General features: G+C 35.9%; 1 protein-coding gene across 3 annotated transcripts in view; it reads left to right on the top strand.

Moving 5' to 3' along the window:
- The window catches only part of UNC5C (unc-5 netrin receptor C), a 425,750-nt gene that overhangs the window by 343,997 nt on the left and 64,189 nt on the right, over positions 1-17,564 (top strand). For 2 of the 3 annotated variants that reach the window (XM_066386368.1, XM_066386365.1), the window contains exons 8-10: positions 13,082-13,138; positions 15,161-15,352; positions 16,030-16,374. In XM_066386368.1, coding sequence (XP_066242465.1) covers positions 13,082-13,138; positions 15,161-15,352; positions 16,030-16,374 — 594 coding nt within the window. The remainder of the gene's footprint in view (positions 1-13,081; positions 13,139-15,160; positions 15,353-16,029; positions 16,375-17,564) is intronic. The other variant, XM_066386367.1, reaches the window with a different exon arrangement.

The raw sequence follows: 17,564 nt of genomic DNA, 5'->3' as shown, positions 1-17,564 counted from the left end.
GGATGCAAGATCTATCCTCATTGGACTTGGATGTGGGATTGACAGGGTTTCAGTTTTAAAACAGAGGTAAAAGCCCTGGGTTTGCAAAAGCCTGAAGCCGAAAGTTGAAAGCAAGAACCCTGAATAAAGTTGAGTCTCATATATGACTGTTCCCACCATGAAAAATAACTAAAAAATATTTTACCCACCAACCAGAGGAAAATTCATGGTAAAGAAAAGAAAAACGAAGGCTTCACTTACATAAAACCAGTCTTACACTCAGCTCTGGTATGGAGTCTAAGATACAGTATGGGTAGCAAAAAACAAAAGATGTATAATTTACATAACTGGTAAAACATCTGAGGTACCAGCAGGAGCAAACAGCAAGCCATTCTCTAGAGTTCTTTCCAAGACCCAAGTGCATTGGTCTAAGATAAAAAATAGCCCAGTCTGGAAGATGAGCTTATAATATAAAGTTTCAGATCACCCAAGAGAACAGACTGCTGTAAAGGAGTCAGCAACACAATATATAGGTGAGTTAGCCCACTTATAACATAGACTCATGAACAATCTGAATAAAACTATGCATAAAATTAAAACATAAACTTTATTTTTTAAAAGATATGTAAGCACAAAAGAAAGAATAAAATATTGTAAAAAGGGCAGTCAGGTAGAGAAAATATCAAGTGAAATATCTGAAATGATAAACATGATTATTGAAGTTAAAATTCAATGGAATATTAAAAATCAGATCAGATTAAAAGAAAGCTTTAGATAAAGTTAGAGAAAAATTTAGTAAAATGGAATGTAGACTTCACAAAACTCCTCAGAATACAAGGGAAAAAGATAAAGTGCATAATTTTATAAAAAGGGAGGTTAAAACACATGGAGTATAAAATGAGAAAATCCAAAATTTATCATGCAAGATAACAAAATTAAAAATATTTTCAGATAATCAAGAGAGCTTTCTACTCAACAAACTCTCACTAGTAAATTACCAATCTATAAAAATTAATTATTTATATATTTTAAAAAAGAGAAACCAATTAAGGGTCAGTTGAAAACAAGATAAAATTAAATTATAGATGGTAATAACACAGAATATAGTAATGTCTGACTGAGTTAAAATTTTTCTAATTTCCAGGTATTGCTCAAGAAAATAACAGTAATACTACTTACATTAAACTACACTGTTAAGACTAACTACACACAAAAATGTTGTATGAATAAATTCAAAATAAGATTTTTGGCCTGACCAGTTGGTGGCTCAGTGGATAGAGTGTCAGTCTGGGATGCTGAGGACCCAGGTTTGAAACCCCAAGGTCACTGGCTGGAGCACGGCCTCATCCAGCTTGAGCATGAGCTCACCAGCTTGAGCGTGGAAAGTTGCTGGCTTGAGTGTGGGATCATAGACATGACCCCACAGTCGCTGGCTTGAGTTCAAAAGTTGCTGGTTTGAAGCCCAAGTCGCTGGCTTGAGCAAGGGGTCACTCACTGTGCTGTAGCCCCTCATCAAGGCACATATGAGAAAGCCATCAATAAACAGCAAAGGTGCTGCATCAAAGAATTGATGCTTCTCACCTCTCTCTCTTCCTATCTGTCCCTATCTGTCCTCTCTCTGATTCTCTATCTCTGTGAAAAAAAAGATTTTTGAAGGCAAACAGGAACAAAACAGAAAGAATAAAAAGGTGTGATAGATAAGATGGCATATATCAGGGATCATCATATATCAAGGACAATAATGAAAATGAATTAAATTCACCTGTTAAATTCAGTAGGGGGAAATCCAGTTTTATACTGTTTATGAGAGATATAATGAAATCATAATTACAGAGAAAGATTGAAGTGAAAAAAATGGAACTTACAATATACTTCTATCTTTATTTAAAAGTATCCAGTTAATGGCTTTGACTATCTGGTATATTAATTTAATTCCATTTCCCACTGTGCCTCCGTAACACATCTTAGAGCTTGTGTTTGCTCATAGTTTTAATTTAAATATTTGTTGGGTTGGGTTTTTTTTTTACTTTATAGTTTTTAGAATATTTAATTTTCTATTGGCTATTTAATCAAAAGTTTTCCAAGTTCTTTACTAGGCTATCGGTTGTTTGTATAAGACGTCTTAGAGATCCAGGTATTTCCTTAACACCAATTGAAAATTTTAAAAACCTTTGAGGTTTACTTACCAATTATAAAGTTATAATAATGCCAAATGTTAGCAAATGTGTCATAAAGTAGACTCTTTTGTGTTTTACTAGTGAGAATACAAATTTTTACTCTTATTTAGGACGGTGATTTGACAGTATGAATTAAGAGTTTTTAAAGTGTTCACAGCCTTTGACTTAGTATTACTACTTCAATGACTAAATTTTCAGTGAGTGATATGAATACCAAAAAAATGCCAAATATGTCCTATTTTTGTATTTCACTTTTAAAAATGCAAAATCTGAAAGTCCAGTATTAGAACAATGGTTAAGTAATACAGGCTACTTCCATAAGAAAGGGTATCATATAGCCACTGAAATATTTATGATGGTTTTAAATGAAAAGCAGAATGTAGATTTGTAAATGCATTTTGTCATAAGCATGTGAAAATAAGCTATAGAAGGTGAATGAAATTTATGCATTTATAATGCTTGTGAGATTCAATTGATTATTTTTCTTTTTCAATATGTATTCTATTGTCCATGTTCTTTAGCTTTAGTATTTCATTATGTTTACAATTGTAAATGACTTATTGAAAAAGAGATACTGAAGATTGCCTGAAAGAACTGCTTATCTGTAAGCAAGAGACTCAGGATTTGAAATGTAGCAATATCATTGACATGTCCTAGGAATTTGGTCATGTTGATTAAAGTTAGATTAGATTTAAATTAGATTACCAAAAAAGTATTTGCACAAAATACTTGCATAAAGCCCTAGTTGTATGAAACCCTGGGTGGCAAGAGTTACTTATAGCTAGCAAATCAATTACGTATATAAGAAGATTTTGTAGACATGGGAATTTGAAGCTGACTTATAGTTTTGCATTATTTCTCAGTTGCCTATTATTGATATATATAATATACATGTGCAAACATACTTATCCTTAAACTCTTTGAGAAATTGGGTTCATTATGTGATGCTGTGTAATTTCATTTGTGAAACAAGGTCATTGTCTTTAAACAATTTCAGAAGTCCTGCTGAATTTTTTAGGCCATTCATACATGTTCATTGAAATTGAAGACTAATATATATCATGTATCTATTACACTGGCTATATCATTATTAGCCTGAAAAAAGTAGTTTCTACACTTGAAACACTACTTTCAAATTAAGAACTTCCAGAAATTGGTGTTATTTCACAAGAATGCATTAATTAAAGGTTTATTAAAAACCATCAAAGTCACTTAATGTCCCAGAAAGAAGTTGGACCTTTTTTGTTTATAAACACATTGTTAATTTTAAAAACAATTATGTTTCACTATTGAAAATAACTGAACATAGATGTCTGATATTTCTAACATGAGAAACAACATTAATAACAGATGAGACTATTTTCATTTAATACTACTACAGAATAATGTATTTTATTCAGAAGGTAGTAACGGCAGGTCTGTTGTATTGTGTACCTATTTAAGATTCTTTATATCATTCCTAAAATTATATGAAAGTAGCCCCAAGTTTAACCATATAGTTTTGAAATAGGATTTCCATGAAATGGTTCTGGCAAGAGAGAGAAAGAGACAAACAGAGAGAGGAAAAAAGAGAGAGAGAGAGACAGAACACTAGACATATAGAAGAGGTACAGAAGAAGAAAAGAGCACTTAGGACAATCTCCAAAAATGCTAAGCTAGTAAAAGTGTGTTTATCTCTTTACCTTTACCTTTTTTATGTTGGAATACAACCGCATTATCAGGCACTGACAACACTGAACATTTATAATCTGTAATGAATATGTAGTAAGATCTACTTTGTCATGGTTGACGTATAATGGTTTAATCCATGCTTACTTTTTTCTTTTCAAAACAGCAATCCAAAGACTGTATATGTGACTTAGTTCAGAAATGGTGCTTCATATATCTATATATTTATAATAGACTCAATTAGATTAATATATTACTGCCTCGATTCCTATGGACTGACTAGTTTTTAATCCTATTTGAAGATTGGGGTCCCACCATAGGGATATGTAACAGTTTACATCTGAATTTAGAAGAATTCCTTCACGCTGAAGAGGGTTTATGTCACAGTAGACAAATTTAAAACTGCAATTTACAGACAAGAACTCCCTGGAATTGTGTCTGCATCAGTGAACTTCCTGACTTCAGGAATTAAAATGTTATGCAGCCTACGAATTTAGCATTTGCAACTCATTAAAAAATGTATAGTTCACACAGCTCTTCCATTAACTCTTCCATACAGAGGAAGTGGCAGAACGCTGTGTGTAAATTGTATGTGGACACATTGCATACCAGGTCTCCTGGCATCTCAGGTGTGTTTAATGTGAGAAAATAATTTTACATTATAAATAGTCTATTCTTGACGTTAGAATAATGTGTTTATGACCATATGATAGGCATTTGAGAAGGTACTAGTCAGTTTCTAGTGACATTCCTGTCAACACAGCAGTTTGCTAGGGAATGCATAATTGTGAGTGTCAGACAGTGAGTGCTTTTATCTATAGTTTGGAAGAAGCTGATGTCATAGCTGTGTTTGCAGAGTCCTGGATATGCGTAGTGTCCCAGCTGGCAAATAAATATTCTGTATGCGGACTGGCTGCCTAACACAGAGTTCTGCTGTCTCCAGTACAGTGAGTGCGGTTTGCTTTTGCCTTCTTCCTTTCTGGTATAATATTTTTTCTGCTTTTAAAAGCAGGGATGTGGTTAGAAACTGTAACTCACAGAAACCTGCTAAACACCAATGGAGCCCCCTCAGGAATTAGTGTGACACGAGAAATGCAAGGTCTTCGGGTTCTATGATGGAAAGGAGACTCCTAGAGACTCAAGAAGGGTGTCGCCTGTCATGATCACAGTAGAGTAGAAACTCCTTCAAATCACGTGGGTGCAGGGCCAGGGCGTTCAACTGTTTTCTTTTTGCCTAAAAATGCAGCAGATATGGTGATGTGTGCTACAAATCAGCCTTTCAGAACTCGATCATTTTTCTACCAGATGTCTTTACTACTGTGGATTATAATGTCATGGCCTTTGGATTTAATAGTTCATTATTCTTCTTAGGAACATTGGTGAAAATAGTCTATTGCGTTAAAAAGACTTGGGCAGCTGAACTCTGGGTTTGATTTTACTCAACTATTGAGTTAAATTTCAGACATTTATTCTTCACCTACTGTGAGTCACAATATCAGACTTACATTCTGAGAGGTTAATTCCGAGCTACTCATTTTCAGAGGGTGTGGTTGTTGCTGTCAGGAAAAAAGGCTGTGGATCAGTTTAGTGAGAACTGCCTACTATCCTGTGAGGGCTGGAGCTCCAATTACCACAGCAATTTGGATAACTGACATCAGTGATAAGCAAATGTTCTTTTCAATTTTTGTTGGCATGTCCTAGAATTTATGTATTCATTTATTTGGAGATCCTTAAGCTCTGGTCAATAAAGAAACCCTCAGAAGGGTGGTAAATTATAATAAATGACCTGAATGTCTTTGACAGACCTGACCTTTGACATCATTAGTGCAGTCCTGATGGGCTTGCTAGATAAGAACTGACCCGAAAGGAAAATCAGAACCTGGACATGTTTATTTTGAATGGCCCTTGAGGTTTTTAATAGGAACACTTGCATCAGAAGAAATGTAATCTGGGTGAGAAAAATCACAGATTTTGGCTTAAAGTCACTGGCAGAAGGAAAGACCAAGGAAGTAGGAAAAAAGGAGAAAAATCAATCAAGAGTAGAGATTTTTCTTAAAAACAAAAAAAAAAGAGTAGAGATTTTTCTAATGCTGAGATCATAAAAATGAGGACAGAGCTTTAGAAGTTGTCTAATACACTTCAGATGGATAAATATGACTAAAACTAATATTTTAGGATAACTCAGAAACTGTGTACTTTTATAGAACACAGTGATTTTATAAATTATAGTTGAATTATAGTCATAATTTACATTCTAACCCCCATATAAGATATGCATGATTCTCTATTCCTTTAATTCTCACAATATTATAAAATCTATGCACATGCATTAAGGTCAGAGAAGCGGTTTCATATTGATACTCCCCTTAGAATAGCTCTGTCTTGTAAAGGAAGAAACTGGGATATAAAAGTGAAACAGCGCATCCAATGCCCACAAGTTAGTCCAAGAACAAACATATGAACCCAAATCTGTCTCATTTTGAAATACTCTTTTTTATGGGGGCTCTTAGATGGTGGAAGCAACTGGCTGTCAGCCTTTTTTTTTTTTTAATTGTGATTTTCTTCTGATGGGTAATATTCCTCCAATTATTAATGTTTATTTCTTTTCCCAGTTGGTATCATTTGAGGAAAGCAATGTGACTCTTAAATACTTATTTATTGCAGAATTTTCTTCCAAATGCAATATGATAATCATACACGTCAACAACTACATTATTCTAGCTTGGTTCCTCCAGTTACATTAGACTAGAAATAACCATGTTTGGTGCACCTCTTCCCTTGTCCTACACCTGAAACAATAGACATTGTTTGGAAGTTGTTTCATTTAAGGGAAAAAACCTCTCTCTGTGATTTCAGCATTATCTCATTTAATCACTGCAATGCAGAGTAAGCCATTGTATGGCCAGTAGTCACGGCCATCACAGCCAGGCACTTGCAGGTTCACATTGAATTCGGACAGATGGTAAAGAAAACAACGAAGCCAAAAACTGGTGGGCCATGTCTTTATTCTAGCCTCGCAACCAGCCAGCGAGTAAACACAAACACACAGAGGGCACCAAAACCCACTCACACATTCTCCGGTTCCACAACCAGGAGAATCTTTTCCAGTTTTTCCTAGAATCAAAGGCCCCCCACCAGCCTCAGTTGCCTCTGGTTCCACATCTCCTTCTCTCTTCTATTCTCTGCACAAACTCTGCACAAACTGGCTTCTCCTTCAGCACCCTGCCATCTTGGCTGCTTTCTCTGCAAAAACATGGCTTATTTCCTTAAATTTCCTCTTTCTTCTTCTCTTAAATCTTTTTGGCACAAAAACCCCTCCTCAAGCAACATTAGCATAACAAAGCCCCTTCCCGAGCAGGAAGGCAATCAGCAGCCTCACCTGGGCAGTGCAATTTACCTGGGCAGCAGCCATTTTTAACAATAAAAGTGAGTAAACCCAAATAAAAATTTTACAAACTTATTTGCCCAACAGTCATGAAACATATCAAGCTCTTTTCTTTAATTTCTTATCTCTCCTTATTAAAATCTACTAATTAATTTCCAGACAACACTTAATAAGACTGTTAGGACTTGAGCCCAAGAGCTGGACACTCTGTTTCTGCTAATTCACCAGCTTTGTGATATTAGTCAAGTCCCTTCACCACTCTATGCTCCTGCTCCTTAGTCTGCAGATAAAAAATGTTACATAGGAAATTCTAATCTCTGAACTAGCTTAACTCCATCATCCTGGGTGTATGTGAGTTAGTAAGGAAACAGACTGGTTTCGAAGAATTTAAACCTGCCTAGTGATTCTCAGAAGTTCTGATACTTCTCACATCAATAGATTTGCTTGATAATTTCTTTTCTAATAAACTATTATATAAGACATAAAAACAGTTTATAGTATCATTTTCAAATTTAATCATAAAATCATGATGATTTTTAGCTATTACCTATTAACCATAAATCAAGAAAAGAATTTTATATTTAAAGACTGGAAAGCTCAAACCAGTTGTTGTTTATTGAGGGAAATTAAGATTTACAACTGGTTTCTGGGATTTCCCAACTGTAAATCCACCAAGTAGGTTATGTTTGCCATATTATTGCACAATTATGAGCCCTGTATTTAAGGATGACTTGTTACTTACCGCTGTATAAAACCAAGAAAAGCTCTTTTGCTTTTTAAGATAGTTGGGCATGGATTTTCATCTTTTATAACTGTTGAATATTGGCTGAAAAATATGGACAATCCCACCTCTATTCTAAAGGGTGACCTTGTGAGAATTAGAAAAAGTCATTTTTTCTTCAAATCCCTTTGCCACCCTCAATCAGGAGATTGTTACAGTGACAATCCACATCTACAGTCAACACAAATGTAGATGGAGCCATCCCTAGCTGAGCAGTGCAAAACTCTCACACCCTCAGCTTCACTGCCAGGGGTGTGAAATCAGGTTTCAGTCTCAACATTTTTGGTAACTTTAAAATATCACTTTTCAACTTTAGAACTTAGTTTCCACATCTGAAAAGGCTGTATTAGATAACCTCTTAAAATGATGTTTCGAGCAATAATGAGATGGCCTGGTGTAAGGATCATTTCAGTGATTCTTTAAGACAGCAGGCGCCTGCTCTGATTTTCCAACTGTTCATGTTTGCACTTACAGTTTTTCTCCACAGTTAAGCTTCTTCCAATCCCTATTCTCCCAGGTCAGGAAAATCTCTCCATTGAAAAAAATATATGTTCACCCTGGCTGGGTGGCTCAGCAAATACAGGGTCCTTGCAGGCATGCCGAGCTAGCGGGTTCCATTCTTAGTCAGGGAAGATATGAGAAGCAACCAATGAGTGCACAACTAAACAGAACTAGTGGAACAAGGAGTTGATGCTTCTCTCTTCTCTCTCTCTCTTTCTCTCTCTCCCCTCCTTGTTTTTTCTCCCTCCCCCTTCTCTCTTTCTCTCTTCCTTCTTCCTCTTTCTCTTTCTCTCAAATCAATGGAAAAATAAATAAATAAAAAATACATGTTCTTTAAAATTACTCCCCAAAAGACCTCTCAAAATACAGAAAACAACAATAAAACTGAGAGATCATAGGGCCCCATAGCAGAAAAATCGCTCTGGCCTGAAGTGCCCGGTCACTGAGACTGTTACAACCAATGGGGCAAGTCCCGTGACCTTCCCGGAGCCCAGGACGCGGGCTTCATCAGTCCGAGAGAGGTGATTTTGAAAGTTGTTATCAATGGAGCTGCATTTGTCCCAGACAGTTCTTTCATGGCAAGACGATCCCTCCCATTGCAGGGCATTTAGTAACCTTAGCTGTCAATTAAATGCCACAAACAAACCCCAGAGCATTATGACAGCCAAAGAACACCTAGAACACCTCCTCCGCCCTGTTTCCAAACACCTCCTTTAGAAGTGGCACCAGTTGCGGTTGAGAAACCATTTTAGCGTCAAGTTGCCCTCTGGTCTTGGAAATTTGCTTCTGAAACATGCCACTATATTTTTGCCAGAAGCCACAAAGGACAGGAATAAACCTCTTAAGGAGAGGGTGAGAAAAGTATCCAGTACTTTGAATGAGTGTATTGTTCATGGTTTCTCAAAAAACAAACAACAAAAAAAAAACTGGGCTTCTTGTCTCTGTAACTACCAGGGAACCTGAAATTCAAACAAATCTTCAAAGGTCATTCATTAAATAATAGATTGCCTCAACTCTACAAATAAAATCTAGTAAGAACCCACGGTCTCAGTGTACTTAAAATGTGCATCACAACGATACTGACATCATTGTTCTTTTTTTATTGCGTGCTCATACCAGCACTTTACAAACCTCATTTCTTCTTTCCACAACTGTATGGAAGGGATTATTCCTGCCTTTTTGCACAGATGAGAAAACCGATGCTTTGGGAAGTGCAATAGTTTGACCAAGTTCTCATGGTGAAGGAAGGGGCAGACCTAGGATTCAAACTAAAGCCCACAATCCTGAAAAACTCAATTTCACTGCCTTGGCCAATAGCCATGGTGCTTTTTCAGTTGGCCTTACTTTCAAGTAGTAGGAAAAGTAACTGAAATCCCTAACTTATGAACCAGGCTATTGATAGTGACACTGAAAACAATTATTTTGCACTGTGTTCTGCCAGAGATGGTATTTTTCATTATTGCTAGGACTACTCTCAGCAGGGTCACCTCATTAGCAGAAGAAAATGTCCCCTATTGTTCTGTGAGGGATGGATCAGATGGAGAATTGTTAAAACAAACTATAGAAAGTGATTCTGTTTCCCTCGTTTGGGGGATGGAACAGTGACCCCCTTCTTTTCTAATTACCAGCTTCTTATGTGATGTTTTAGTTCTTTGGTTGCAGAAGGGTTTTTGAAAAGTATGGAGAAGTTTTGCAGAGTTGCCTTCCCAAACTCCTTATCAGTGTTCCCATAACAGAGTAAATTAGTTAAAACACTGGTGAGTATGTTGAATACTGGTCTGTTTTAAATTTTCCCAAGTAGGAAAATAACAGTCTGTCAAGATTCGTCTTAATTCATTATGAGGAAAAGCTATTAATGAGAATTTTTTTTGTTTTATCTTCCAGCAATCTCAAATGCAAACACTTCATCAAATATATTGATATACCGAAGATAGACATCTCTTAAGCCATGTGTTGTAGAAACCATCCATAAAATGTCTCTTTGCTCTCCGTTTTTTATATAGAATCTAAAATGACCTTTTCAGAATTATATTCTATCACAGGATGAGCACTTCATTTTGAATATATTCCAAATGCCTCGTCATGAGCCACCAGGCCTACATGCTCTTACTGCTGCTCACCCTTCTGCATGTCCCTTTCTCCTTTTACCCACGGCCCTCTGATCACTCTTTTTCTGTCAGGACTTTTGCATTTACTGTCCCTCTTCATGGGACATTGTTCCCTCCTGAGGTTTACTTGGCTGATTCTTTCTCAATGTTCAAGTTTCAGTTCAGACTTCATTTCAGCAGAAACTTGTTCCCTGATTCCCTTAGTTTGTCAGCCTTTTCTCTACAATCACATTACATTCTTTTTTATTTTAAGGATTTTCCAGCATTTAAAATGATCTTATTTAGCGTTTTGTTTCCTGGTTTGTTTTCTGTTAAACGAGAATGAAAGTAGGGACTTTCCCAACGCGTTTGTCATTTTATTCCTATGGCTAATATGGAACCCTGCTTACATTAAGGTTCAGGAGTACTTGTTAGATGAATGCATAAATGAATGAATGGATTTTAGTTCTATGCCTGCAATGAAATATAAGCTTCAGATAAATACCATAAAGCACAAACATATTTATTGGGTGGGAAAATTGAGAATAAAATCAAAATTATGGAATTTCTTTTTACAATTTCCTGGTCTTCTTATTGAGAACAGGGAGAGGTTCTATTGGGAAGTAAGGCTAAAAGCCAAGGAAAACCCAGAACTGCTTCACAGGGAGAAATTTCAGCCCATGCTGTCTCTCTGGAGATTGACTTCTGCCTTTATAAACTCCAGCTCTTCTGCTTATTCCAGCAGGACCTCACTCATTTTTACCAACATTTTCATGGTGAACATCAGATCATTCCCAAATATCCTATTTACACTAATTTCCAGACCCTACCACCTGCCAAAAACAAATCTGTTGGCATCCCTCCTTAATATCATTCCTACCAAAATGACAGCATTAGTGATCTGTTCTCCTCTCCTAGCAGTGAATTTGCCTTGTCTTAAGTCTTTGGGTTTCAAAAATAAATAACCTTTTCTCTAGTGCCTGTATTTGTCCCAAGTGTTCTATTATTGAGTTCACAGAATACAAATGGAAAAAGGTTATTACCAGACAGAAGTGTTCAAAATGAAAATCAAACCTAATACATGGACTCAGACACCTGGAATGAGGAATATAATATTTATAACACTGAGTTGGAGGTTGCAATCATTGCTCTAAAATAAAACACTAAACATTAATTCAGAGCCAACCTGTGTGTGCTGCAGCAAACCTCTCTTTCATTAAGGTCGCACTACATGTTTCTCCAGAATTAGTTCCGCCAACGAGGTAAATAGCTTGTAAGAACTGAACGTTTTGCAAACTATAAAAAAATAAAATTAAAAATTATATACCCGAAGCACAATTCACATTTACCTTTAGAATTAAAGCATTATACACCTTTAATTCTGAACCAATTAATTGGGATTTTTGTAGATTCTCTACATTTTTGCCCTTGGGTATCACTAGGAAAGTTTAATTCACATATGTCTTTTTCTTCATCATTTGATTGATCCAAATGGTGCCAGATCATTTGATTAACTCATATTGCCACATATTAAATATTAGACAACTTTGGGAGCCAGTTAAAAGTTGTACCTTCAAAATTTCCATGGATTCTTTAATATAAAAAGTTTGTGTCTTACATTTTGAAATCTTTTCTTCTAGCCTTCTACTTCACATCAGTATTTTTTATTATTATTACTGTTATTTTTTATTTCCTACCTGGGAATGTACTAAAAAGAAAGAAAAATAAAATTGCTAGTTATTTCTGCACTTACTGTCGAGATGAGATTTTTATTTTGCCCAGTTTACACCATTCCTCTGAAGCCCTAAGATAAATAATGTTCTAACCTCTAGGCCCTATTGATTTTTGAATGATTTCAAATAAAAAGCATCTAGTTCTCGTTGCATTGACAAACTGCCCAGTCTCTTGGGAAAACCTATTGGATTCCTATTAAATGGAGGGGGGCAGGAACAACAAAAAATCCAAAAAGTAAATCTGAAATGGAACAGGAGAGGTGGTGGTGGCTCAGCTCAGTAAATGGGCGTTTAACCTTTGACCAATGACGACAGGTCTCCTTTAGTTCTATTAGACCAAGAGCAAGCTGTTATGATTTAATAAAAAAGAAAAAAAACTGTTTAGAGCCCTACAGAATATGTCCTGGGAATTAAAGCATATGGCAGGGATAAGGAAAAAAGATTTTCCTTATGCTAATGACCCATGATGTCTGAAATAAATTAGATCCATTAGAGTTTATGCTCAATAAAAGACTTTAAGCACTCCAAAGTTAGTGACTCGAGACCAGTTTTTGCTCCGAAATTCAATCTGCCTACTTATTAATTCTTCCTGAGACTCCAGAGCAGACAGGAGATGCAAAATCAAAACTCTGTACTGAACCAGAATTCTAAAGATCCGCGAGATTTTTTTCCTTTTCTTTTAATTAACCATTTTTCATGCTTCTCATTTTGTTTTCCTCATTGATTTGATTTTGTTCCTATTTTTGTTTCAATATTTGTTTCTTTTCAAGGTTTCATTTATCCTATTTCAACTGAACAGAGAACCCAGAATGAATATGGATTTTCTTGTAAGTTTCATGTTTGGTTTTTATGTTGCTGATAATCTTTTAACCTTATTGCCTCTGGTTCAAGTTTACTTTCTTTAGATCACAGATGTGCACATGGGAACTAGGTGCCTAATATATTCTAACATGAGAAACAAATTAGGTTTTCACTGCTGAAGGGAAGAAAGGGTCATTTCAAGTCTCTGCCAGCTTTAAAATCTATCAGCCTACCATCCAAATCTTGAATCCTCGTAGCTGACAAAACAGACCATAAAATATGCTGATATAAATAAAGAGCAGGGTTCAAATGTTAAAGAGTAAAGGGTTGAGAAAATGTAGATCTATTGAGTTAGAAATCATGAATGTTGAATAAGTAATTACAGCTGGTAAAGTAAAATATTAAGGATTTCTGTATAATATCCTGACCAGAGTTCCGAATGCTGCTTCAGGGCCCCAGATAGACCTGTCAGTAAAGTAAGGTCAGCATTTTGAAAACAGTGCTCACACAACCAAGAGGGTTTGGGATGTTACTTGTTTTCTGAAATGTTGACTTGATTGATAGGAAAGCAGATATTCCAGAAACTTTGGGAAGACAGTGGTTTAAAACAAAAAATATGAAAAATATTTATATAATCTTTCCACATACAATGCATCTAAACATAAAGTTCTACAAGAGACATGGTGACTTCAACAGGGAATTCCTTTATACTGTCAATGTGTCAAAGAAACCATGACATGAGAGTGGAGGTGCTTTTCTGAGCTTCTGCCAATTTAAATGAAGAGTCATTACACCATATAAACCTTGTGGCTAGGAGTCTTAGGAAAAAGTAGTGGTTCCTCAGCTTTTAGGAGGTCATGGGACCTACAGATCTGAAAATTCTCCTCCCACATAATGAGTGTACATATGAAATTAAGTATAGAAAGGCTGTTGTTGACCACCTGACATACCTGTGTAATCACCTCTTTTAAAGTGAGCCAAGAAGCTTCAGTTAACGTTGCTGATAATTTTTGTGGGCCACAGAAAACTGAAGGCAGAGATTTAAAGTTGTCCATGGGAAGATGTCAGGAATGGTTTACTTTTGTTTTGCTGTACTTACCACCTTTTGCAGTTGGATCAAAGCATGTTCTATGCCACCAAGGAACATGCAAAATTTACAGGAATTCTGTTCTCTCTTTACCCAGAAACAGCAGAAATAGCCCCCCTCCCATCTGACCACATACTGAATTGGTCAAATGCTTACTTACCTTCAGGGATAGTCTGACTTTTCTGTTCATTGAACCCGGCCTTTATCTTACTGAGTACACTATAGAGGGGTAATTTATCCCAGTAATGAGGAGCTCAAATGGAAGTCTTCAACAAGAGACCTTGAGAAGCTCAGGGTTCTGCGAGGTGATACTAAGTCTGTATAAAAGTCTGGTTAACCAGTGTTAACCTCTGCTCCTCAGATCTGAGTCTTCTAAAAGCACACCTTTCAGATTCAACATGTTTGCTCCTGATATTTGTTTTGCTTAGTGACACCGTTCCCCCACCTACCCATTCATTGATTTAGGGGAAAGTGAGAAGAGTACTATGGAAAGTAATTTTCTGACTTGGAGGCATACTAGGAAAATATTCTGGTTCAATAAATACACAGATTCAGAACATGCCAGATATTTCTAGCAGAGTGTTTATGTTTTTAAAGAACTATCAGGGAATTCAAAGCCACCTTACAAACTTTCCACCTGAAATTAATAATAAGCTTTTTTTGTCCTGTGGGTCAGGATGGTTTTAGCTCAAGTTTCTTTTGTTATCTCGCAATAAATGAGATTTGCTGCCCAAGTTTAGATAGATGGGTAGGGAGGATGGATCCAGAGTGAGAAAGGAAAAAAAAATCAGAGATAGTTTACCACTGAAGGTCACAGTTGTTTTATGTAGCTTTTGGAATAGATTTGAAGTTAACATATAAAAAAGGCAATAACTGTCTGGAAAAAAATTATAGCAAGATGCATGTCTACTGTAGGAAATTTCTCTAACCAGTCGGTTCAATGTTTCCTTTTCCTGTCTAGCTGCTCCTGATTCAGATGACATTGCTCTGTATGTTGGCATTGTTATAGCTGTGATTGTTTGCCTGGCCATTTCTGTAGTTGTGGCCCTATTTGTGTATCGGAAGAATCATCGTGACTTTGAGTCTGATATTATTGACTCTTCGGCACTCAATGGAGGCTTTCAGCCTGTGAACATCAAGGCAGCAAGACAAGGTCAGTTGACATTGCACTTCACACCTACAACTTATGAAAATAAATAACCTCCCTGTGTAGCTTCAAAATCAGTGAAATCATCCTGTTCAGCGAGTCCGTAAGCTCCATGAAAACAGGGGTTTTGGTCTGTTTTGTTAATAACTGTATTAACAGCATTTGAATTACAAGTTAGAGTTGACAGAGTGCATTAATCTTTTAAATTCTCTAACAGGTTTCTCTGTCATACGTTATAAGTTTTATTTGAAAAGAGTATATGGACTGGTTGGCTGATTCTTGAATCTCTCTTTTTCTCTCTCTCTTTTGACAAAACATCTTGTATTTCTATGAATAGAGTGGTCTACAGATGAAACAAAATCCAGAATAGACGAGAAATTATTACCTATAGATACCTAGTGGGGATCACTGTCTAAGAGTCTCACCTGTTGAAATAGCTAAGTATCTTCAGAGCAATGAGTATTCTTCAAGACAAAATATAAAACCTGTCTATTTATTTGCAGCCAATAATAAAATGGATCATAGCCATCTAATTGCTCTATTTTCAGCAAAACTTTAGAGTCTATACATCTCTAATATTTGCTGAATTTCCTTGCATTTGACTCAGAATGTATCAGGAGGAGAGTGTCTAACATCAGTTGACTGAAGAATTCAACTACCCTTCTTTTCTCTTTCTGATTAAGATCTCCTGGCGGTACCTCCAGACCTCACATCAGCTGCAGCCATGTATAGGGGACCTGTCTATGCCTTGCATGATGTCTCAGACAAAATCCCCATGACCAACTCTCCAATTCTGGATCCACTGCCTAACCTGAAAATCAAAGTGTACAACACTTCAGGTGCTGTCACCCCCCAAGATGACCTCTCTGAGTTTGCATCAAAGCTGTCCCCTCAGATGACGCAGTCCTTGTTGGAGAATGAGGCCCTCAATCTGAAGAGTCAGAGTCTGGCCAGGCAGACTGATCCATCCTGTACTGCATTTGGCACCTTCAACTCTCTTGGGGGTCACCTTATTGTTCCCAATTCAGGTAATTCCTAAAGATGTACATTGCAAAAAGAAGCTTTAAAACATATTTTTGTGCCCAGATCATTTTTTTTCATTAAGCCTAAAAAGTTCAATGTAGCCTATCTAACCCAAATCTACTTTCAATGTAAATCTACATTACTTCAGACAAAATCAGCAAAACCATTCATCTTCCACCAATCAATTCTGAAAACACTTAACTCTATAAATATTATACTAACAACTTTCTGCTGAGGTGTACTTTAGAGCTGTCATTGTCCTTATTTTTAACAGAGCTTCAGAAGGCACATCAAGCCAGAAGCTCTCACTGTTGTCATTACACTTTAAAAGGACAAGTTAATTAGAAAACATATCAGTTGGTTCAGCTCCAATTCACTATAGGAAGCCATACTTCAGAATGCTAATTTCTAGATGATCAGAGAACATCATAATACACATTAAATCTTTATTTATTAACTCTTTATTGCACAGTCTTTAGTCTCATGATTTTATAAGATACTCCTACTCCTGACATCGCTATCTAGAATCACAGTTTTATCATGTGTCATTTTGTGGTATTATTTAATTTTCAGTTTATTATTTAGCAGTAGTATTGGTTTTGGAACTGTGGGTCATAAGAGGGTTAATGGAGTTCTCTGTGAATAAACCTTAGCTCTTATGGACAATACTGAATATTTTGCAAATACAACAATAAGAAACAATTTTATTGACCTAAAGTCTTTGTGTAATATAAGAAAAGAATATATGTGTCAACAGCCAGAATGCCAATATACAGAACCACTAGGTCCTCAGGTTTGAATATGAACTTGTCGTTAATTCCTCCTCTTATTCAGCTCCCCATTTCAATGCCTTGGCAACTTTTTACCCTATATCTTTAAAAGTATATTTTAATAAATTGAAATACTTAATGGAATATTATTTTTCATTTTTCTCTACATTTCACATGGTTAGAATCATATAATATATAAAATGCTTTTTTCACCTTTTTCTCATTAATTCTTGTGCTCTTGTATGCACTTTAAAATCATGATTTTAAATATAAATTTGATAGCCTATAAAATGAATAGGTCAAAATATGCTCTATCATTCTTCATTATTTAAACATTATATTATTCACAATATGGTTTTTAAAAATCATATTCACTGAATTCTACCTTTCCTTCCCATTTCTACACCTGTCACATTTTTATAGAT

The sequence above is a fragment of the Saccopteryx leptura genome, chromosome 5, assembly GCF_036850995.1.
Source record: "Saccopteryx leptura isolate mSacLep1 chromosome 5, mSacLep1_pri_phased_curated, whole genome shotgun sequence".
Classification (NCBI taxonomy): Eukaryota; Metazoa; Chordata; class Mammalia; order Chiroptera; family Emballonuridae; genus Saccopteryx; species Saccopteryx leptura.
Note: the sequence above shows the minus strand (reverse complement) of the source record. Positions and strands in the feature narration are given on the sequence as shown.